This window comes from Erinaceus europaeus, chromosome 10 (assembly GCF_950295315.1).
Source record: "Erinaceus europaeus chromosome 10, mEriEur2.1, whole genome shotgun sequence".
Taxonomy (NCBI): domain Eukaryota; kingdom Metazoa; phylum Chordata; class Mammalia; order Eulipotyphla; family Erinaceidae; genus Erinaceus; species Erinaceus europaeus.
This window is the reverse complement of record NC_080171.1, coordinates 106,819,116-106,843,906: the sequence shown is the minus strand read 5'-3', so window position 1 is coordinate 106,843,906 and position 24,791 is coordinate 106,819,116. Positions and strand designations below refer to the sequence as shown.

The 24,791-nt window shown below is 41.5% G+C and overlaps 1 protein-coding gene across 7 annotated transcripts in view; it reads right to left on the bottom strand.

Moving 5' to 3' along the window:
- DAPK1 (death associated protein kinase 1) overlaps positions 1-24,791 on the bottom strand; it is a 205,484-nt gene that overhangs the window by 53,030 nt on the left and 127,663 nt on the right. For all 7 annotated transcript variants that reach the window (XM_060200469.1, XM_060200466.1, XM_060200465.1 and 4 more), the window contains exons 4-9: positions 5,072-5,210; positions 2,307-2,436; positions 2,096-2,144; positions 1,981-2,007; positions 1,098-1,250; positions 688-733 (exon numbers count right to left, since the gene is read on the bottom strand). In XM_060200469.1, coding sequence (XP_060056452.1) covers positions 688-733; positions 1,098-1,250; positions 1,981-2,007; positions 2,096-2,144; positions 2,307-2,436; positions 5,072-5,210 — 544 coding nt within the window. The remainder of the gene's footprint in view (positions 1-687; positions 734-1,097; positions 1,251-1,980; positions 2,008-2,095; positions 2,145-2,306; positions 2,437-5,071; positions 5,211-24,791) is intronic.

Genomic DNA, 24,791 nt, shown 5'->3' with positions numbered 1-24,791 from the left:
GAATAAGGATTGTGGTGAGTCGGGCGGTGGCGCAGCGGGTTAAGAGCACGTGGTACAAAGTGGAAGGACCAGGTAAGGATACCGGTTTAAGCCCCGGCTTCCCACCTGCAGGGGAGTCGCTTCACAAGCGGTGAAGCAGATCTGCAAGTGTCTGTCTTTCTCTCCCCCTCTCTGTCTTCCCCTCCTCTCTCCATTTCTCTGTCCTATCCAACAACAATGACATCAATAACAACAATAATAACCACAGCAATGTTAAATAACAAGGGCAACAAAAGGGAAAAAAAAAATATATATATATAGAATAAGGATGTGCTGGCAGATCTTCAGACGTTTCAAAAGAAGCCGGGAATCCAGATTTGATGTGACATTGAAGAACCAGAAATTTTAATAAAATTTTGATAGCTTGGGCCAACATCCCACAGGTCAAGCCAACATTGCATGTTAAATGGACCTGACCTTTAGTTCTCCTAACTTCCAGTCCTGAATCATGACAACGTACTCTTCTTCATACTCACTGTCACTAGGATACTCTCATTTGTCAAATGTCTTAAAATATGGCACCAAGAGCAAACACAGTACTCCAATGTGATCTATGGTAAGAACTCACAGTAGCTCTTGATAGCTTTGGAAAAATAAATGCCAGGATGCCTCAGATTCACCCCCAACCAATCATAATATGGAACTTACCTTGATCCAGGGATGCTGTAAACTATCTTGAATTGTCATTCTCTTCCTTTTGTGGGAAGAAGGAGAGAAGGAAAAAAAAACAAAACACTATGATCAGAAAAGTAAATGATGAAGTTGTTCCCTTGCCAACTGGGCTTACCAAGGAGATGAGCTGGAAAATGCAATGTAGGGGCTACTTTACAGAATGCAACCCCAAATAATACTGGTCTTATTATGGTTATTTCCCTATGCCTGCAGGGACTGATTAAGCAGATATAAAGGAGTCTGACAGCTTTTCTCAGGCAGTTCACACATCATGCTTCTCTCTGCCAGGTGAAAACAACCAAGGTCTCATAAGCAAGGCCACAGGTACAAACCTTACTCTAGCTGAAGTCACTACTGAGCATCTTTCAGGAAGAATGGACACTTACTTTGGATCCTTGACAAGGAGTTTTCTTATGAAATCTTTGGCCAGGGCACTGGTATTACTGAAGTATTCTTCCTCAAATTCATAGTTGACAGCAGATACATTGGCCAACGTTTCTTGCTTGCTGTCTCCAAGAAATGGGGAGGCTCCACTTAGGCTGCAAAAAAAGTGGGGCATAGAACATGATTAGTTACCTCTCGTGTCGTCACGCTGTTCCTACAGAGACTGAAAAAGGGAGTGGGGGGCAAATTTGCAACCTGGTACCCAGGCTGATATTTTAGGAGTCAATATCATTTACTGGGAATTTAACTATCATGAGGAGGAAAAAAAAAAAAAAGCTGCAGGGCTGGGCAGTGGTGTACCTGGTAAAGTGTCCACGTTAACATGCACAGAAACAAGCTCAAACCCCTGAACTATGATGGGGGGGAAGCTTGAAAAGTGGTAAAGCAGAGCTGCAGGTGTTTCTCTCTTCCTGCCTATTTTCAATTGATCGCAATCTATCTGTCTTTATAAAATAAATACATAAATAAATTTAGCAAGAAAAAAATGACAGCTACAGAGGACAAACTTAAAAAGCCAATTTGGAATAGCATCTAGTGTTTTTTGAAAACCAAAACAACCCTTTCCTACTTTTTTTTTTTTCCCCCAACAATGCCGGACATTCAAGCTTTCTTTAGTGATGGCACTGAGGGTTCTGATGACTCATTTCAAAGTCAGAGAAAATGTCTAATTAGTAAAAACTAAATGAGTCTGAGGGTGTAAAATGAGTATGTTTATATAAAAAGAATGCTTACTTTGAAGAGATTAATATGATACACAGAATAGTTAACAAAACATGACCTTAGAGAAAGAGGGAAAAATACAAATTATGGGAATTTGTTACTTACAGAATATAGGTTATTACCCCGATACTCCTACACACGAAACAAAGTAAAAATAAACATTAGAAGAGTAGATAAGAAAACCAGATAAATTAAAACATATATAGAATATATTTCTTACCACATATCTGCCTCAAGACCAAGGGGTTCATAGTTGACTATCTCAGGAGCTAGTCAAAAAAAATTAATGAAAAAAGATTAGTTTTATAAGATTCTATCTTCACGGTGAAATCATAAACAGATAGCAAGGAAATGTTACAGCAAGGGGAATTTTGCTAGCATGGTATTTGTGGGGAAAAAAAAAAAAAGACCCTGGAAGCAAATAAACTTACCAACAAACTCTGGTGTCCCAAATATATTTTTAAATTCATTGCCAAAGTCAATTTTATGAGCCAAACCGAAGTCAATGATCTTGATCCGAGGCTTAGGGACATTTCTATCTAAAAGCATTATGTTTTCAGGCTTGAAAAAAAAAAAAAAAAAGAAAAAGGACAGTAATCAATGCCTATTCACAATAAATAAAAGGTAGAAATGATCCAATGTCCTTCAACTAATAAATGCATAAATAAAATACCAGCCTTAGAAAGGAACTTCTTCTTATTATTATTATTGGTGATTTAATAATGATTGACCAGACTGTGGGGTAAGAAGGGTGTGATCCCATATAATTCCCACCACCAGAGTTCCAAATCCCATCCCCTCCACTGGAAGGTTTCTTATTCTTTTTTTTTTTTTTTTTTGGTTTCTTATTCTTTATCCCTCTGGGAGTATGGAAGAAAAGAAGTTCTAACACATGAAACATGAATGAACTCTGAAAACATTGTGCCAAGTAAAATAATACAGAGCCAAAAGTACGAATACAGTTCTCTTAAATGAAATACCCAGAATAGGTGAACTCATAGAAACAGAAAGTCAAATGTTGATTGCTAGAATAGGGGGGAGAGGAATGAAGAATTTGATGTTTGATGGGTATAGTATTTCAGTTGGAAAATATCAGTAAGTTCAACAAAGGGTTGGTGCTAATGGTTGTACAACATGTGACTACTCTTTATGTCACTAAATTGTATACTTAGAAATGGTTAGGTAGCCATTTTCTTTTTGTGTTTATTTTACAACAAAATGTTTAAAAGCTACCCATAAGGTATCCTAAGGACAAAATGGCAAAACAGCAACAAGATCCAATAAATAAGGATAAAAAAGGGTACCAGAAAAAAAAATTGCTATTTTGTTATTGGTTTACCAAGATGTAGACCTACAACAAGGATTCAGGCCCATCTGGTTTATGTGGAAGACATGCTGGTGAAAAATTAATAGAGAAATATAGACATGAGCCATAAGAGAAATGAGGGCTGAGGAGATAGCATAATGGCTATGCAAAAGAATCTCATGCCTGAGGCTCTTGAGGTCTCAGGTCTAATCCTCAGCACTACGGTAAGATAGAGCTGAGTTGTGCTCTGCTGTCTCTTTCTCTGTCAGTCTCTCTTAGTCTCTCTCTCTCATTATAATAAAGTAAATAAAATTTTTTTAAAAATGAAACCATAGAAGACAGCTTATCAAGGTAGAGGTCCCTGAAGTACAATCTTTCTAGAGAACGTCAAGAAAAAGATTAGCTCTTAGTATTTTCCAATTGAAGCACAAGGGTACCATGTTTATCCTCCACTGTTAAAAGCTGATTCTGTGGGCATTTACTCTCTAAGCATCACCGGTCCCAGGGTCAGACACCAAATGTCAGAGCCCTACCCCACTAGGGAAACAGGTTGGGGGTATGGATCGACCTGCCAACGTCCATGCTCAGCAGAGAAGCAATTACAGAAACCAAACCTTCCACCTTTTGCATCCCATAAAGATTTTGGGTCCATACTCCTAGAGGGATAAAGCATAGGGAACCTTCCAATGGAGGAGAGGGCGTATGGCACTCTGGTGGTGAGAACTGTGTGGAACTATACCCCTGTTATCTTACAATCTTATTAATCATTATTAAATCACTAATAAAGAATAAAAAGAAAGGAACCAAATGTCTGAGCCAGAACTGCTGTAGCAGTCTTTAAGAGTATATGTTATCTGAGTGTTGACAGTGTAAGTGGGACTTGTCAGCTCTGCTAGACTAAGTGTTGAAAATCTTAGCCTTTCTGAACTCTTAGAGCCAAGCACCGCTGAGCTGGACCCATTCAGTGGGCACACTGCTTTGTGACAACCTTGAAGCTTACATTTTTACCTCCTGTTGCTCATGCACATGTCTACTTTCCCAGAGACCATAACTCTTGTGACAGCTGAGAGTATAATGTGCCTGATTAGTTCCCAGAATATTTGGCCTTTGCCCAAACAAAACGTAAATTAGCCAGAGTTTTATTTCACTAATTGATGGTGACAGAGTCACGGTGAGAAGCCCTTACATTAAAAAAGAACATAGAGATCAAGGTGCTTTCCATTTGCTGACCTATAGTCACAAGGGGATAGACTCCAGGCAGATAACACATAACCAAGAGAAGTTCCCCTCCTTGAAGACCTGGCTGATGAAGAGCCCATGATTCCTCCTCTAAAGATTCTTGAATGCAATGATTAATCTTAAGGCTCTACCTCACAAAAAGGTTAGGAATCCTTGAAGCAAGTATGCATTATACTTATATTTCTTTCTTTCTCTCTCTCTCTCTCTCTTTCTTTCTCTCTCTCTCTCTCTCTCTCTCTTTCTTTCTTTCTTTCTTTCTTTCTTTTTGCCTCCAGGGTTATTGCTGGTGCTCATGGCCACCATTTTTTTTTCCATTTTATTGGATAGGACAGAGAGAAATTGAGAGGGGAGGCGGAGACAGAGAAGGAGAGAGAAAGACACCTGCAGACCTGCTTTGAGGATGGTGAAGAGTCCCCCCTGTAGGTGGGGAACCAGGGACTCAAACCCAGATCACTGAGCGGGTCCTGCAATTAGTACTATGTGCGCTTAACTGGGTGTGCCACCATCTAGCCCCCTACCTACTTTTTCATATTGATAATTTCATTTGCTAAACCTAAAGAAAAAAAAATACATGTAACTATTCCCAATGTTTCTTATTTTTTGTTTCAATTGTCTTAGTACACACTTATCTAGTTACACTTAGTAACACACCTTAAGATCAAAATGAGCAATCTGAAGGGAGTGCAGGTAGTAAACACCATTAAGAATTTGTTTGAGAAATTCAGTTGCTTCCTCTTCAGTCAAAGATTCTTTTTCAGCCAAGAAGTCAAATAGCTCACCACCTGCAACACTAAACACCAGAAAACAAATTATTGATTAAAGTTCTGTTTTATATTGGTTTATATTTTCATAGACCATGAACACACTCAAATTTCAGGTAAGAAAATGGTTTAAAGATGTGCTGGAACTGCTAAAACAGAATTTTCTGTGCTTCTCACCATTGGATGAAAATTCTGTTGTCCAGAAGACCTCAACATTGTGTCCCAGAACCTCACCTTTCCAGAGCCCTACCCTACTGGGGGAAGATATAAACAGGCTGTGGGTATGAACTGACCTGCTAGTGCCTAGGTCCAGTGGAGAAGCAATTACAGAAGCCAGACCTTCCATCTTCTGCACGCTATATAGGATTCTAGCCCATATTCTCAGAGGGGTAAAATCAGGACCCAGAAAGAGAAGAGGAATAAAACAAACAAAAAAAAAAATGGAAGGATACTCAGAAGTAGTAGGTATGACTTAGAAAGAAACAGAAAGCAGAACCATAGAAAAATGTAAATATAGATAGGTAGTTATAAATAGAAATAATAGTCAACCCATATCTGTGACCTTGAGAGAACTAATGCAGTTTCCAATGGAGGGAATGGGGACACAGAGCTCTAGGGATGGGAAACATGTGGAGATCTGACATGCAGGTAGGAATCAGGACTTGAACCTGGATCCTCATGTATGGCAATGTGTGCACTTTACCAAATGTACTACATCACGGTTAAGGATTAATTCACTCTGTCTCCTTAACAAATCTATAAATCCTTGCAGGGCAGAGGTCAGTGGCACAACTTTTCCTGCCTCCCCCCCCACACACACACACACCACACACACACACATACACACACACCACATACACACCCTACATACACACACCACACACACACACCCTACACACACACCACACACACCATACACACACACACCACATACACACCCTACACACACACACACATTCCAATTAGCTTCTAGCCAAGTGCCATCTACCTTCTCACAAAGTGTTCAAGACATTTTAAAAATAAATTTATTAATTTATTAATGTGAAAGAGAGAAGAGAGAACCAGAATATCTTCTGGCATATGCAGTGCCAGGGATCAAACTCAGGATCTCATGCTTGAGGAACTAATATTATCCACTGTGCCACCTCCCAGGCCACAGACATGTATTTATATATATATATATATATATATATATATATATATATATATACAAATATATGTGTGTATATATATATGAATAAATAAAAAATATTCCCTAAAAATCCACTGTAGTGATTAATAGTAAATAATAGTGAACTTTTAATGAGTTTTAATAAGTTAATCTTTATCAAGTTTAACTATATATTCACAACATAGTAATTAACTGTAATTATGCACATAACTACTGTGTTCATTATCTTCCTTTTGGCAAGACAACTCCGTAAACACTATACCTACCACATCTACAGCCAGAATAAAACTGATGCTCCTACGATTAAACAATGCAGTAATGGTGACGGGTGTTCTCAAAAAACAGTTTCAGATGCTATACTTCACTTTCTAAGTCAGTGTTTTTCTTAACCTTGTTCAAAACCTTCCTGCATCAGAACTGCTTGGGGTGGTTTAAAAATGCAGATTCTGGGGTCTGGCAGTGGCACACCTGGTTAAGTGTACATGTTACCATGCACAGGGATCCAGCTTCATGGCCCTGGTCCCCACTCTCTGTCCTATCAAGTACATTAGAAAGGGATGCGGGGGTGGCCATCGGAAGCGGTGGATTCATAGTGCCAACACCAGGCTCCAGCAATAACCCTGGTGGCAGTAAAAATACAAATAAAAATTGCATATTCTAGGCCTTGCTTCCAAACAGCTAACCAGCTGCCTGAGACTTCTTTAAAAGGATTCAGGAAAAAGCATTTCTACCTAGCACTTCAACACACTAAAAATTGAGGGTCCTTTACCAGTGTCTTAATCAACATGTTCCTACTATAAGTTTGTCCTCTGCTTATGTACATCCAGATGTTTGTCCTGATTGTAAGGTGACTCTACATCCATGGGGCCTGAGCTCAAATGAAATCTGTGAAATGCCAGAGCCTCCTAAGGGGACAAAGGCCTGCAGTGAGCACCAACCCTGCACCAGAAGTGGTCTTCCCACTGGCCTTCCCGCCTGTACCCTCTGGCCTCGCTGACCTGCCCTCACCCCAGGACCCTCAGCCATGCATGGCCTGCACTTGTCTCCACAGGACCCTCAGCCACGCATGGCCTGCACTTGTCTCCACACTCAACATGAAGCCTGTTGTGTTACTTTTCTGTGTTCTTGTTTTTCTTAAAATGGAACATGATACAGAGACGAATTCTTTGATTCTAGGGAACAAGTAGTAATAAGGGGGGGGGGGCAAATCCACCAACAATGAGAAAGGTGCAGTCATCTTTTTTCCTTGAACTTAGTTGATATAGAACCTTGAACCAACAATTAGAGTCAAGCAACCTTCTCAGTTCTTTAAATTCCATAGCTGGAAGGCAATTTCTTTTTTTGTTTATCTTTTTTTTTATTATTTGTTGGACAGAGACAGTCAGAAATTGAGAGGGAAGGGGGTAACAGAGAGAGAGAGAGAGAGAGAGAGACCTGGAGCACTGCTTCACCACTTGTGAAGCTTTTCCCCTGCAGGTGGAGACTGGGGGCTCGAACCTGGGTCCTTGTGCACTGTAACATGCGTGCTCAACCAGGCAATTTCTTAACTGTAGCTTCATTTTTCTATTCAAAGAGGAACAACAGAATCTATTTCTTTCAGGGCAGTTAAAGATGCAAGATAATTAATATAGGTGAAGTGCCCTGGTAGGTCAGGCAGAAGGCTGACATCCAGTAAGCAGTCCGGATACTATTCTGAAGGAATGCCCTGCCCCCACCCCAGGGAAGATGCCTACAAGAAACTCCCTTCTTTTTTCCTCTCCCTACCTAAAATCCTGTGGTCTAGTCTAACGCTGGCACTTCTGAGAGGGGGCTGCTCCTGTCACTATAAATATTCAGTTTACATGTTCCTCCCTCTGCCCTTCCACCAGGGGCTTCTTCACTCCCTCTTGCTCACACACACCACTTGATCTTTTAAACAAGCATAATTTCCTGACAATGAGAAAGGTGATGGTTTGGATATTTGGAGGTGGGGGTGAGTTTTGCACCATTCAAACAAGTTGTTGAATACGGCAGCAAGAGACCTTCCTAGGAAGCCCACCATCACCTCAGGTCAGGATTTTCTTTTTTTATTAAAATATTTTATTAGTGATTTAATAATGATTTACAAAATAACAAGAGAGTAGGGGTATAATTCCACACCATTCCCATCACCAGAGTTCAGTATTTCCATCCTTCTCCAGCAAGAACTCCAATAGTTCTCCCAAGGTCACAGACAGGATTACCTATCTATCCATATAAATATACTAACTTTCTTTTCTTCTTTTCTAAATCACACCTACACCTATTATGACTTCCAAGTGTCCTTCCTTTTTCCTCTTTCCTCTCAAATAAGGGAAACAATGTCTGACTTTCTCTGGTGTTCTCCAGATTCTCGTCCCTTTCAGAGATAGTATAAAAACAAAGACCCTAGTAACAAACGGTTCTGGTTCCAATGGAATTGAGGTTCAGAGCCCTCTGGTCATCTTCCCCTAACATTTCTTTACTCTGGGAGTATGGACCGAAATTCTTTATCAGGTGTAGAAGGAAATTAATTCTGGCTTCTGGAATTGCTTCTTCACTGTATTTGGAAGTTGCAGGTCAGGTTCTATTCCTCTCCTTTGGTTGGTTTTCCTTCCCTGTGTCTAGTGTGTTTCCTTCAGGTTAGTCAAGAGTAGACTCTCTTCTCCTGAGGGCTCCAGGCTCCAGTCCAGGGCTGAAGGAAGGACTGAAGAGACTGAGAAGACCATGATTCAGATCTTACCTACCTATCCACTGCATCTGAGAGTCCTCTTCTATAAAATAAAGACCAATCACACCCCATTGAGTTGTTACAGGATATGAGAGTCCCTCAGGGTTCAACAAGTATTCTATCTTTCTTTCCATATAGTTTCAAAGTAAAAATTCCTGGTTCATTTCAACAATGGGCTCTCTAAAGTTAGTGTGGGACAAGACCCATTCATTCCCCAGGGGTCATTGCCCCACCATGGTCACTTTAAACCAAATATGCAGTAAAAGTGACCTCAAAGGTGGGACAGACATACAAGCAGATCTGCAACCTGGATAAGTCAGCTACCTGGCCCAGTAAGGCATTTTGTATTTTCCAAAGATGACGAAACAGCATGCCACACTGTGTGCTCTTTTGTAATGCAACCTTGAATCTGACACAGTTCACCAATAAGGCAGAGCAGAAGTGACTGTGGTTTCCACATCCTGCTTCTTGAAGACAACATGCCAGAAATTCAGTTATCTGGAAACTACTCTGTGGTGTGAAGAAACCCAATAGGATGAGATGTCTGTCTCATAAAGAAAACAAGAGGTTGAGGAGCACAGAACAAAGAAGGAATCTTAGAAGCAAACCCACCAACCTAGCCAGGATCACAGAGGCAAGCCCATATGACCCCTTCTAGAATTCCCGTTACAAAAATCTGTGCATAAAATGAAATGGTTGTGGGAGTTGGGCGGTAACGCTGTGATTAAGTGCACGTGGCGCAAAGCGCAAGGACCGGCATAAGGATCCCGGTTCGAGTCCCAGGCTCCCCTGTAGGGGAGTCGCTTCACAAGTGGTGAAGCAGGTCTGCAGGTGTCTATCTTTCTCTCCCCCTCTGTATTCCTCTCCTCTCTTGATTTCTCTCTGTCCTATCCAACGACAGCAACAACAATAATAATAACCACAACAATGATGGAACAATAAGGGCAACAAAAGGGGAAAAAAAATTGGTCTCCAGGAGCAGTGGATTCATGGTGCAGGTACTGAACCCCCGCAATAACTCCGGGGGCAAAAAAAATAAAAATGAAATGGTTGTTTGTATTCACTATGGTGGCCATCAGGAACACTACCCATGTTCACTTGGGAGGACCTGGTAGCCCTACTGGTGACAGTAGAATCAGGTCAGCTCTCAGCCTACTAAAGCTCACCTCTACTCTAGAACCAGCCTGCAAATAGGCCAAGCCTGAGCAAAACTGGGGAAAAGTAGGCACAAGCCATTTCTAATTTTCTCCATGTAGCCTTCCCTAGGCTGTTTCAATTTCAGGATAGTCATGATGAGGTCTACACTGCTACCTGTCCAGAAAATAGTCCAGCCCGACATTAGGGAGACCAGGGAACCCTCATCTTGCAAGATGCACACCTATCATAGCTTTTAAAACTGCTTTACTACATAGAGAGGTCCTACATCTATACTCATCTTCCTTCACACAAATATCGAAGGCAGATGCTTTGGGCAAAACCGCTCGCTACTTTTAATACCTTTAGTCATTTATCAAAGTAACTGGAAGTCAATATTTCCAGAAAGGCTTTGAGGCATTGTAAGCATCATTTGATCATCTGCACCCTCTAGATAGCCTCCCTCACACATCGCAAAATGTAGAGAGTGACTTGAAAACTTAATTTTCCACACAGGCACATTCGTGTACCTTCTCAGAACTTAGAACGCCAATGCCTCTGAGAACTACAATAGCAGAATACTGTTCACAAGGAAATCAGTCAAAGCATTCCTGTTTTCACTCTTTGTTCCAGATTTTACATTCTGCTGTAGAGAAGAAAGACTGATGGGAGGCGAGATGAGCAATCTGTGCAATAAATTTAGAAAGCAAGCCTCGCCTCCTTTATTAGGTCTTTGAGTCAGTGTTTTAAATTTTAGCATTATCATGGAAATTGTATAAAATGCATGTTGAAAAGCTCTGGCTGTTCTCACCAAGAGAACTAGAAAATATGATGGCTCCCTCTCTGTGCCTCTGACTGCTTGCTACCAACAGTGTCCCCCCAAAAAAAAAATGAGCCGTAACAGACATAATTAGGACACGTTACAGTTTTACAAAGGAAAACAACTCTTTTACTCTTTTAACAATTCTTTTACTCTTCAGAGTAAAAGAACAGAAATCATTAGAGGCTCCCAGTGTCTAAACTGAAAAACACTATTCATGATCCCTAGCTCTTGCTAACATTCGTCCAAGACAGAACAGAACTTGATTCTGGACTAGATCTGGCCACCATCTAAACCACAGAGAACTCTTGGTTACAAGCTGTAAGTTAGAGCTCTAAGTTATCGGATGAGATATTTCCAAGTAGATGTTGTGATTCTTCCTGGTCGGATTTTCTCCCACTCAGTGCCACAGTTAGAGCAGGTGCTTGATGTATTAAGAGCCAATAAAACAATTCAGGAACTGAGTGTGCTCTCCCAGGACATACCCTTAGGCACTGGCTTACACTAAGAAATGGGATATGACTCAGTAAGAGGACAAGATTGCCTTGGCAGACAGGCCCCCCACACCTTCAGATCTCAATTGTGGGTGACAGTAGGGAAAGTGTAAAAAGGTTCCATCAGTTCTCTGGACTTCACCATTGCTATCTACAAAGTGAGACGGCTGACCAACTAGGTTAAGCAGTTCTGAAGCCTCAGTGCATCTATCTGGGAAAATTTAATACAAATGCATTTTGCTAGAACTCACTTCCTAAGGTTGGCACTCAGTATGTGGGGTCCTTAATCTGCATTCCACAGCAAGTCACGTGGGCAAAAGTAACACCAGTGAACCTCACAGAGAAATTCATCTATCAAGTTCTGAGATTTTAGAATTCCGTGAACCTGTGTGCTCACGTGACAGGGTTTCTACTATGCTCACTATCACTTACTTGTACCTTTCCTTGCAGAATGCACAGATAATCTGTATTTCCCAGACCCCTCAAGCTCAGGACTACTAGTCTGCAGTACATTGTGGACCAAAATGACTTCATCTACCCCTAAAACATCCTGCACAATCAGATTCTCCTCTCTATGGCCACCTCTCTCTTTTGGTCACAGGTGACCCAGAAAAGGACTCTCAGGAAGACCATGGAGCAACAGAGACATTAGGTAAAAGAACGATGCTCAGAAGAAAGTCACCCAGTCTGTGACAGTCACATGGAACTTTTGGTGAGTGATAAATAAATCCTGGTATGTCAAGTCATTAAGATTTTTGCCAAAAAAAAAAAAATAGTAAGATTTTTGCAGTTGTATTCCATCTGGTCTCTATAGAAATCTATTTAATCAAAGGATTTAAAATCTCATTAATTTTAATTATCATTATATAATCCTTTTTATCTTAGTTACCTCAGGATTTAGCTACAGGGATGATTTTTTTTTTAAACAGTAATGGGGGAGAGGTGGGGAAACATCATCACACCAAAGCGCCCTTCAATACAATAGGGTGAAAAAAATAGGCTCACGATCAGAGCTCTTTTGCTAGTCCTATACAATCCAGTTAAAATAACAACTCAAAGAAAGCAACCAATGCAAAGCACAGAATGTACTAACTATTCCAGTTTCCTACTGTTGTATAACAGATCTCCCCAGATAGTAGTAGCTTTAAACATGGCAATCATTTTATCTTTTAAGGTTTCTGTGGATCCAGGCACGGCTCGGTGGGAGACCGACACTGGCCCTGCCATGGAGTGCGCCTAGACAGTGGCAAATACTGAAACTACATAAGTGCTAAGAGTCTGGGGGGGTGGGCTGTCTGGACATTATCTCTCCATTGAGTCTCACTCGTGTCTCCACAAAGTCTCTCCATTTAGGCTAGCTAGTTTGGACTTCCTCACAGCATGGGGGATGATTAAAGACATGTGAGGTGTCAGCTGTGAGTTCCAAATGTAGGGCAGAAATTGCCTCAGATGTCAGCATTAAAAAATGAGCTTCCCTCTCCCCCCCCCACCCCCGTTTCTGGAACATGATGGCAGAGTAGGACCTAGTGGGGGTTGTATTGTTATGTGGGAAACTGAGAGATGTTATGCATGTACAAACGATTGTATTTACTGTCACTGTAAACCATTAATCCCCCAATAAAGAAATTAAAAATAAAGAAATAACTATGCCACAGCTGATCCGTATTCAAGGGAAAAGGCTCTGTAGTGCACCTCTGGATAGGGGAACATTAAGGATCAAGACAAACAGGTAGGGCAGAAGACAATGCTGCAGTCATATTTGGAAAGTCTAATGTTAATAAGAGTTAATAAGAGGTAGTTGTATTGGATTTTTAGGGTTGTATTAACCAATTAGATGGCTTCAAATAACAGAAGTGTATTGTCTCACAGTGTAGACAAGGAGTCTAAAATTCAAGCACTGGAAGGGCTAAATTCTCTCTAAAAGTTATAGGGAAAATTCTCTGCTTCTTCTTCCTAGATTCTAGTCGTTTGTGGGCAATCTTGGCATTGAATCCTTAGCTTCTAGGTGCCCCACTACAAGACTCTGCTCCACCTTCACACGGCCTTCTCCCCACATCTCTTCACATCATTTTCCCTCTGTACATGGCTGTCATTAAATTTCCCCTTTCTATTGAGGACATCAGTCCAGCTAGATTGGATCCACCTTAATGCTTTATTTTTAAACTGGGTACTTCTGCTAAGTAGTTTTGGCTTGTTTGTTTTGGGAGGGTTGTCTTAGATACTAGGTCACGTTTTGAGGTACTAGGAATTAGGACTGCAACATCTATTTTCAGGGTGTAAAAAAAGGGAGGAGATCCCCCCTACCACTTTTCTTGACTATTTCTCAAATTGATAGGTTATTTAGATTTTTTTTTAAAAAGTATTTCCTGGTAATAACCCTTAACTCTGGGTAAGATTTCCAATTTAGATTCTTCTAGTAGTTAAGGGAGTGATAAGAGTTCCTGGGAGCATGCAAGGTTGCAACTCAATTCAGCTTGAAATAAGTTGGTATTTCTGAGGAAGGCCTGTCACCAGGGGGAACTCAATTCACCCAACAACAGGTGAACCACTCACCAGCTGCACTGCAATCAAAATGTTATAGGATTACGATAATAATCCATCATATACCAAGATGAAGAAGAAAAGCAATAAAAAGCAAAAAAAAGGGAAAATAGTTAAAACCCACTAGTGTTTTTGGCTTTAAGTTTTTTGTTTGTTTGTCTGTTTTTGTCAAACTTACGTTCAAACTGTCCTATGCATGGAAGGGTTCACTGATGAAAAAATCCAAGTTGATTTTTTTTTTAATTCATGTCATAAAAATGTGGGTGAGAAAGTCTGGTTGTGTCCTGAAATAATTTCCCAAGTATTAGAGATAATACATTTTCATAAGTGCAACCAACCTGGTGGATGTCATGTGAAGGTGTGGAAGTACCTAATCCCATCTTGACTTTGCCAATAAATATGCCAAAAATTAAAATTTGGTCTCCATGATCATCTTTATGCATTGAGTGTACTTTCTTGTTAATCTAGGTGAAGTCCTGAAGGGTTTTCACATTCTCATCTTTTGTATTATCATTTAAATTTCTGAGGTAATTAGGACTTTGAAAATTATAAAACTAAAGGGGAAAGTGATTTTTCAAATTTGTGAAATAGTGTGGATTTAAGGTTAGAAGTCAATCTAGTGGGGGTCGGCGTTAGCACAGCGGATTAAGTGCACATGGTGCAAAGCACAAGGACTGGCTTAAGGGTCCCAGTTCCAGCCCCTGGCTCCCCACCTGTGTGTGTGTGTGGGGGGGGGTCCAAGTCATGAGCAGGTGAAGCAGGTCTGCAGGTGTCTATCTTTCTCTCCCCCTCTATGTCTTCCCCTCCTCTCTCCATTTCTCTCTGTCATATCCAACAAGAATGACATCAATAGCAATAATAAAAACAACAACAACGATAAAACAAGGGCAACAAAAAGGGGGAAAAAATAGCCTCCAAGAGCAGTGGATTTGTGGTGCAGGCAACGAGCCCCAGCAATAACCCTGGAGGTGGGAAAAAAAAAAAAAGAAGTCAATCTAGTAGTCTGAGAATACGATGCTTTGTACAGAGAAAAGGAGGAAGAGAGAGACCCTAAATTAAATAATATAAACAGTTCCTGATAGTCACATTGCCTCTGAATTAACTCTACTGCCCTTAAACGTAAAAATGCTGCACCCCCCCCCAATTTTTTTCTTTTTTAATTTCTACTTCAAATTGAAGTTAATAGAGTAAAACAAATTCTGGGGATTCCCATGAAAAAGCATGCACAGCTTTTAAAATTCAGCAGCCTGCATAAAGCAAGGAGAAATCTTCTAAAGGTTTCTAGGGTTAAATCCGTAAGTGCATAATATCACACAGAAGGCAAAGGCACAGGAGCCAAGGATTCTGAAGTTCAACCTCTGTGATTTCAGAGAGATTAAGTCACCTTCTGAGGCACTATGTGTCCCAGCATTCCAGGCAGTTGTCTTTGGTCTTCTTGTAGCTACAGACATCTGGGTGGGAAAACCCCTTAAGCTATCTCTTATCCAGATGCTACTTTTCAGTGTGGGACTTGGACGTGGCAGTCATATTTGCAATAAAATAAAACCACACATATCTGAGTTTAAACAGCCTGGTTTCCCCAAAAATGCATGGATACGCGTGGAGGCCATAATCCAAGAAAGAGGTAGAGTCTGGATATGAAATAAATAATCTGGAAGATGGACACAAGAACACCTCTCTCTCAAATATTTACTTGGCTCTAGACATACAGGAATCCAGATGACTTTGAGAGCAGTCAGTTAGGTAAAGTGATAAGCTCCCATAATAGTGAGTGGGTGCTGGCAACTCCAACCCCAACACCATTCACTTAAGTTCCTTCTTGTTAAATCAATACTTACTTAATTTTATTTTTTTGTCCATTCTCAGATTGTGCAACAGGAAATAAGGCCAAAAGACACTGAGGCTAGTATAAAGGTGACAGCGGGGACTAGAGTGAGTACTCGTTCTCATGTGTCAAAGAGACCACGGCACCCGGATTAGCCACATCAAAAGACACAAGAATGAAGTCTCAGGCTCGAACCTGGACGACCTTAATCAGGAAAGCAGCACATGCCATTTAGAAGCCACTCTATTTGGAAAGGTACTGAACTTTAGTTTGGCCTATTAAAAATATTGTAGAACAGTCAACAGAAAATACAGTGGTTTGTACATGCATGACATTTCTCAGTTTTCCACATAACAATACAACCTAGGTCCTCTGTCATCCTTTTCCATGACCTGTATTCTCCCCCCCACACACCCCAGTCTTTGACTTTGGTGCAAATATACCAGCTCCAGTTCAGCTTCTACTTGTGTTTTCTCTTCTGATCTTGTTTTTCAACTTCTGCCTGAGAGTGAGATCATCCCATATTCATCCTTCTGTTTCTGACTTATTTCACTTTATATGATTTTTTTCAAGCTCCATCCAAGATGGGCTGAAAACAGTGAATTCACCATTTTTAAAAATTTTTTTCTTTATTGGGGAATTAATGTTTTACGTTTGACAGTAAACACAATAGTTTGTACATGCATAACATTTCTCAGTTTTCCATATAACAATACAACCCCAACAGGCCCTCTGAATTCTTTTGGGACCTGTACTCCCCCCTCCCCACCTACCCCAGAGTCTTTTACTTTGGTGCAATATGCCAATTCCAGTTCGGGTTCTACTTTACACAGATCTTTTTGGATGGGTGTTTTGGGTTCCTTAGGATATATCCCCAGGAGAGGAATTGCAGTATCATAGGGTAAGTCCATTTCTAGCCTCCTAAGAGTTCTCTAGACTGCTCTCCACAGGAGTTGGTCCTTTGGACCATGAAACCTCTGCCACAATTTTCTCCTCTAACTGCTCCCCCAAGTATATAATTCAGTGAATATAATGTTAGCTTTCCAGAATATTTATAGGATCTGTGAATGACATAGTATGATTTTGTGTACATTTAAAAATATATAGTATCAAGCTGTATAATTCTGCAATATCCCTTAGGCAATAACTCTCAGCACAGAGCTCTTGCATAATCCCATCACTGGTGCCTGGTGTCACTAGATAAATTTACTTGGAACACTCCTTTGCAAACTCAAGTACAAGGCTGTGAGAGAGAGAAAGGAGGTCGGGGAGGCGGGGAGAATGTGTGAGGATCATCACAAAGTAAGAGAGACTGTTCTAGACCCAATGTGGAATTTTAGGGTCATAGGCAACTTTTGCTTTTTAGTAATCAAGTGATAAGCCTCTAACTGTATGTGAGGGAAATCTCTGATTCCACAGGTTCATGTATTGGTATTATTATTCTGGGCTAATCTGATAAGAAACATTAGCTTAACTGTAAGACTGATGCTCTTTCATATTGAAATGATCATCTCACGCTTATTAGCCTTAGGGTTTGAGTTGAAGTCAACTGACTGCTATCCACTGCCCTTTTTCCCCCCTTCCCTTCTCTTTTCTTCCCTTCTTATTCTTCTTTTTTGCTTCCAGGACTATTGCTGGAGCTCAGTACCTGCACTGTGAATCCACTGCTCCTAGAGGCCATTTTTTCCCTCTTGTTGCCCTTGTTGTTTTTCATTGGTGTTATTGATATTGTTGTTGGATAGGACAGAGAGAAATGGAGAGAGGAGGGGAAGACAGAGAGGGGGAGAGAAAGACAGACACCTGCAGACCTGCTTCACTACCTGTAAAGCGACTCCACTGCAGGTGGGGAGCCAGGGGATCGAACCAGGATCCCTACCACAGTCCTTGTGCTTTGTGCCTCAAAAACTTAACCCGCAGTATTACCGCCCCCCCACCCCTGCCCATTTTTTATTATAATGTTATTGTTTTTCATTTTTAAATGACTGAAGGGCGTTTCTTACATATTCTCAGTACTAAACCTCGTTCTCTTCCATATCTCAAGTGTTTTTTCCCCTAATCTGTCATCTGCCTTTTAAATTCACTGAAAGTGATGTTTTGTTAAACAGATGTTCTAAATTTAGATTCAAACTTATTTTCTTTGGAGAAATCAAAATTTTCTACACCAGATAGTTGGTGGGGTTTAGCATCTGTATGATTCAGAATAAGGTAATCTTTCTGTGAACCCAGAGATGCAGATAGAACTTCCAAAGATTTTTTCCAATAGTGCTGTTCCTCCTTAATCCTGTATATCCCTCTAAATTGGAAGCTTCCTGAGAGCAAGATTATATTAGGCTTATTCCCAAGCCTACCATAAAAGCAAGCTGGACTGCTCAGAGCCAACTATGTGCCATCCCCTCCCAACTCCACCTTTTCAAGTGACAACTGTGTCAAGGCTGGAAATGAGCGGTGGTAAAATTCACATTCCAAAACAAACAAGTACTACACTACAAATAAAGGCAATTCTTAAAATAAGTGAACATTTTTTAAGTGGAGGGGGTTGGGGGTGGGGGGAGAAGGAACAGAGAGAGAGATGGAGTGAGAGAGGTGAGGAGACGGAGAGAACTCAATTTTCCATTCCTACTCTTCAACAGATTTTGGTCTAACTTGATATAATTTTTTTTTCCCCCAGAGAGCATTATATAACTGAAGTCTTGAGAGTCTCCTGTCAGGGTTGGGAGTATGAATTGACCTGTCAACGCCCATGTTCAGTGGTGAAGCAATTACAAAAGCCAGACCTTCAACCTTCTGCACCCCATACTGTCCCTGGGTCCATACTCCCAGAGGGATAAAGAACAGGAAAGCTATCAGGGGAGGGGAGGGGATAGAGAGTTCTGGTGGTGGGAATTGTGTGAAGTTGTACCTCTATCTTATCCTATGGTTTAGTCAATGTTTCCTTTTTACAAACAAAAAATTAAAAAAACACAAAACAAAAAGAAAGTCTCCTGTCTGTATTTCTCACAGTAGTCATTATTTTTTTTAAACTTTTTAAAAAATATTTATTTATTTATTTATTTTCCCTTTGTTTTTGCCCTTGTTGTTTTATTGTTGTAGTCATTATTGTTGTTATTATTGATGCCTTCATTGTTGGATAGGACAGAGAGAAATGGAGAGAGGAGGGGGAGACAGGGAGAGAGAAAGATAGACACCTGCAGACCTGCTTCACCGCCTGTGAAGCGACTCCCCTGCAAGTGGGGAGCCGGGGGCTTGAACCGAGACCCTTATGCCGGTCCTTGTGCTTTGTGCCACCTGCGCTTAACCGCTGCGCTACCGCCCGACTCCCAGTAGTCATTATTTTTAATTGATTCTGTTTTTTTTTTTAAGTTCATGTGGGCAGATAGTGAAATGCAGGATCAAGCCCCTGGTCCCCACAAGTAGGGAGAAAAGCTTCACAAGCTCTGGAGCAGTGTTGCAGGTCTCTCTCCTCTCTTGTCTCTCTCTTCATCTCTCTCCTCTCTATTTTGCTCTGTCTCTTTTAAGAAAAGAGGGGGGAAATTTAAAATAGTAACAACCACCAGGAACAGTTAGGCTTCTCACTCAGGGACTGAATCCCAGCAATAACCCTGGTGACAAAAACAAACAAAACAGAGGCAAAAGCACGTGCCAATGTAATAATAATAATTTAAAAAATCTACTTAAAAAAAGAGTTCTTCGGAGCAATGTTACAATGATCATGAGTAAACAAAACAGATTGTATTTTCAAATGATTACTTATTAAAACTATGTTAAAATACTGATTGATACCAGCTGGGCCCCTAATCGGGGAGTCCTAAGTTACCAAACAGACTTGATGGGCCTAGACCTGAAATAAATCCCTCTCCATTGTTTCCGGTCATCTCTATCAGGAACAACAAAATAGACCCCTTTGTGGGCCCCCATAGGACCTTGCCCACAACCTGGATCAACAATGGTAGAGAATGTTCCATCCTCCGAAGGAAGGATGGATGACATACTCTATGCTACACCTAAGGAAGATGGGTCCTGATATTGGGGCAGCTTGGAATGTTCCTACTCATGACCACGGAATGTGAACTCAGATCTAGAGGGATGTAGAGGTCACACAGGCTCCTAAGCTGAATATGGGCCCCAGATCACATCAAATTGATGGGGTTTACAGTAATATTTATACTCCTTTCCAGTATTAGGGAGCTACACTCTTCCCTGATCCAGCTTTCTGGTCCTTTTCCCAGCCATGACATCATCTCCCCAGACAATAATTAGGATTCACCTGCATATCAGATTTCAGGCTCAGGCAAAAAAACAAACAAAACAAACAAAAAAAACACTAGTATAGCTACAGGCCCTTTGAAATATAACTAAAATATGCCTACTAGCTATCTACAAAATGGAAGACCCCCCCTCCCCAATACTTCACCTGCACTATTCCAGTTTTTAGGTCCATAATTGTCCAACAGTTTGTTTGGCTTCGTATATTAACTCTTTTCAGCCACCAGGTTCCAGATGCTAGCAGGATGTGACCAGACTTCCCTGGACCGACAACCCCACCAATGTGCCTTGGAGCTCCGCTTCCTCAGAGCCCTTCCCCACTAGGGAGAGAGGCAGGCTGGGAGTATAGATCAACCTGTCAATGCCCATGTGCAGTGGGGAAACAATTACAGAAGCCAGACTTTCAACCTTCTGCATCCCACAATGATCTTGGGTCCACACTCCCAGAGGGTTAAAGAGTAGGAAAGCTATCAGGGGAGGGGTTGGTATACAGAGGTCTGGTGGTGGGAATTATGCGAAGCTATATCTCTCTTATCCTATGGTTTTGTCAATGTTTCCTTTTCATAAATAAAAAAATTTAAAAAAATAATAAAATATTGATTGATTAGCTTAAATGTAGTAAAATTAATTTAATAACTATCTTTTACATATATTTTTCCACAGAGGAATAATTGGTATATATTGTTATACTTGTTTCAAGCCACCAGTATGCTTTTTTTATTTATTTCCTTTTGTTGCCCTTGTTTTGTTGTTGTAGTTATTATTGTTGTTGTTGATGTCGTTGTTGGATAGGAAAGAGAGAAATGGAGAGAGGAAGGGGAGATAGAGGAGAGAAAGATAGACACCTGCAGACCTGCTTCACTGCCTGTGAAGCGACTTCCCTGCATGTAGGGAGCTGGGAGCTTGAACCGGGATCCTTACGCCAGTCCTTGTGCTTTGTGCCACATGTGCTTATTAACCCACTGCACTACAGCCTGACTCCCAGTATAATGATTCTATAAGAATTCAGAAATTTTCTCAGCTGAGGCGACTGTCGTATTTGTCAGCACACCACCAACCTCTGGTATATTAAGCAGTCATTTATTTGCATAACCCTCAAATGAAAGCTGTTCTTCCTACAAATGGACAAGTCAAGCTAGAGAACATCTTCATACACAAGAACTGACATCAAGCTCTAGTGACACAGGTCTTAACTCTGCTTTCTAGACAAGAAATCAAAACCCTTTTTCTTTTTTGTTATTTTTTATTTTTTATTTATTTATTCCCTTTTGTTGCCCTTGTTGTTTTATTGTTGTAGTTATTATTGATGTCGTTGTTGTTGGATAGGACAGAGAGAAATGGAGAGAGGAGGGGAAGACAGAGAGGGGGAGAGAAAGACAGACACCTGCAGACCTGCTTCACCACCTGTGAAGGGACCTGCCTGCAGGTGGGGAGCCGGGGGCTAGAACCGGGATCCTGACGCCGGTCCTTGAGCTTAGCGCCACCTGCGCTTAACCCGCTGCGCTACAGCCCGACTCCCACCCTTTTTCTTTTTAACAAATTTCTCCTATGACTTGATTTGTGGACCATACGGTCTACACAGCAATTACCTGATTACTACATTTTCTTCATGCTTCTATCTTTTTTTTTTTCTTTTTACCAGAGCACTGCTCAGCTCTGGTCTATGGTAGTGTGGGGGTTGAACCTGGGACTTGAGAGCCTCAGGCATTAAAGTCTCTTTGCATAACCATTATGCTATACCCCCACCCTAATCATGCTTCTATCTTAAACCATTTAAAACTATAGGCGCATTTTCTTTTCCTGAGGACTCTACATCCACAGGTGACAAGCCTTGGCCCACCAGCCAATCCCTGTTCACAAACAACACGGGTCACAAGATACGAGCCACAATGTGACCTAGGATCTTCCTTCCCATTTCTGAAAGTGGTTCTCACATTAAATGTGTCTGTCTCTCTTCTCCTCAAGTCTCGGATTCTGACAAGATCTGTTGTTGTTTGTCAATTCCAAATACTGATAAAGTGACTGAGGAGGGAGCTGGGAAGGCACAATGCCCGGGGTTCAAGCACCTGGTCTCCATCAGTCTCTCTCTCTCTCTCCTTTTCCTCCTCCTCCTCCTATTTCTGTCTCTATCAGAATTAATGGGGAGGGGACCAGGTGGTGGTGCACCTGGATAAGTGCACACATTTCAGTGCTCGAGGACATGGGTTCAAGCCCCTGGCCCCCACCTGCAGGGAAGGAAGCTTTATGAGTGGTGAAGCAGGGCTGCAGATATCTCTCTGTCTCTCTCCCTATCTCTTGATTTCTGACTGTCACTATCCAATACCTAAATAAAGATAATAAAAAAATTTTTTAAAAACCCTCAAATTGGTAATCAGACTGAATAATAATAATAATAAAAATCCGTGGCTCCTGGTGACCATTTTCTCCAAAATTAATGGGGAAAAAAAAAATGGAAAAATGGTCACCAAGAGCAGTGGGTTAGCTTGTAGGCATAACACTCCCAGCAATAACCCTGGTGGCAAAATCACTAAATAAATTTATTTTAAAAGTGACTGAGGAAATGTTTCTGGAACCTGTCACACTGGGTCTCTGTAGCTTTGGTAAGCATGATAGTATAAGCCCAGGTAATGATAAAAGGAAGGAAGGAAGGAAGGAAGGGAGGGAGGGAGGGAGGGAGGGAGGGAGGGAGGGAGGGAGGGAGGAAGGAAGGAAGGAAGGAAGGAAGGAAGGAAGGAAGGAAGGAAGGAAGGAAGGAAGGAAGGAAGGCCGGCCATCAGTCAGTCAGGGACTCTGGTCAACTTGAGCGTCACTGGATCTAGAAGAAGCAGAACAAAAGGGAACATGCTACCAGTGATATTTTAGGTGGCACTTTACCCATCTAAGTCTGGTAAGATAAAGAAAGCAGCAAAGCTGTTGACAGTAACTACTAAAAGTTGGGGTATTTTCCTCCTCATCTGTAGTATGAGCAAATTTTGTGTTTGACCAATAGGAAATAAAAACAAAACAAACATGATATTCCACTATGTCTTGACACACCGGCAGCTTCCACATCTTCTTTGAAATACTTGCCCAGGAACTAGCTACCAAGCTATGAGAGAGCCCAAGCTGCTCTGTGAGAGACACCTGGGGAGTGGAGTCAATATCCCTGACTGAATTCCTCCTGGCAGACTGTCAAGTAACACACCGCAGAGTGAGAGCCAACTTACAAGGGGAATCTTCCAATCCCAGCTAAAGCTACAGGAAGCCAAGATAAGCTGATCCAGTGAAGATCAGGGACCAGGCGGTGGCACATTTGATTAAGCACACATCCTACCTAGAGCAAGGACCCAGGTTCAAGACCTTGGCCTCCTCCTGCAGGGGGACAGGTTTATAGGTTGTAAGGCGGTGCTGCAGTTATCTCTCTTTCTCTCTGTCCTATCAAACATAAGAAAAAGGAAATTAAAGAGAAAAAATAATATATATCTGACCCGTCCATACTAAAGATGCAAGATCAAAACAAAGGCTGCTGCCATCTTAAATCATCAAGTTTTGGAGCACTGTGCAATGTGGCAAATGAAAAGTAAAGGACTGGGAGGTTGTGGGATGGGGTGTTCAGCTTCTGGTTCATAATGGTGGAGGCGGATCTAGGCAGGGGTTAGAGTGTTTTGCAGAAAATGAAGACATTTTACACAGAAGTAAAAAAAAAAAAAGAAAGAAAGAAAAAAAGAAAAAGAAAAGAAAGAAATTAGTGGGGCCAGATAGTGGCACACCTGTTTGAGCGCACATATTACAATGCGTAAGGACCCAGGTTTGGGTCCCTGGTCCCCAACTGAAGGGGGGAAGCTTTACAAGTGGTGCAGCAGTGTTGCAGGTGTCTCTCTGTCTCTCACCCTACCCCTTTCAATTTCTGTCTGTCTCTATTTAATAAAGATAAAACAATTTTTTTAAATGGCATCAAAAAAGTAGGAGCTGATCTGTGTGCTCTTAGAAACGTGTATATAGTCTCTTTCTGGCAGGGCTACAGAACAGCTGTGGCTGTGTTTCTCTCCTCTCCTCTCCTTTCCCGGGTCAACTAGGAATACCAAAGGAGATCATCTGGTACCGCAACAAGGCAGGACTAGAAAGACTTCAGGAACCCACCAAATCACTGGTGAGTGCAAATACGTGTGGCTTGTGAACAGAGGAGTCTAGGGAGAGATTAAGTGGCTGGTAACAGTCCGGCAGTTAAGGCAGCACCTCCAGTCTGTTTTACCAACTGCTGAAGGGAGGAGAGGACTCCTCTAAGACTCACCAAACTGTCAGTTTCCACTGCTACTGCCCTCAGAGGCTGGATCATCAGGGGGAGGCCCTGTGTAGACACTGGGGGACAAAGTACTGGCCAGGAAACTCAGGAGAAGACCTCCACCTTGGTGGCCTAGCGGTGGGGCTGTGTGGTGGGAGCCTTTCCATGTTGTTCTCCTGATGAGAACATAGTAAATAGCTGCCTCAGAATTTGCAGACTATAAATGGGACTTGTTTAGAAATTCACAGGACCCAGCAATGCTGCCTGGATTGGCAAAGAAGCTGAATTGAGCTTGGAGCTTTGGATCCTTGGGGTGTGAGAGTCTCTTTGCATAACCACTGTATTATCTCTCTCCCACCCTGCTTTATCTTGT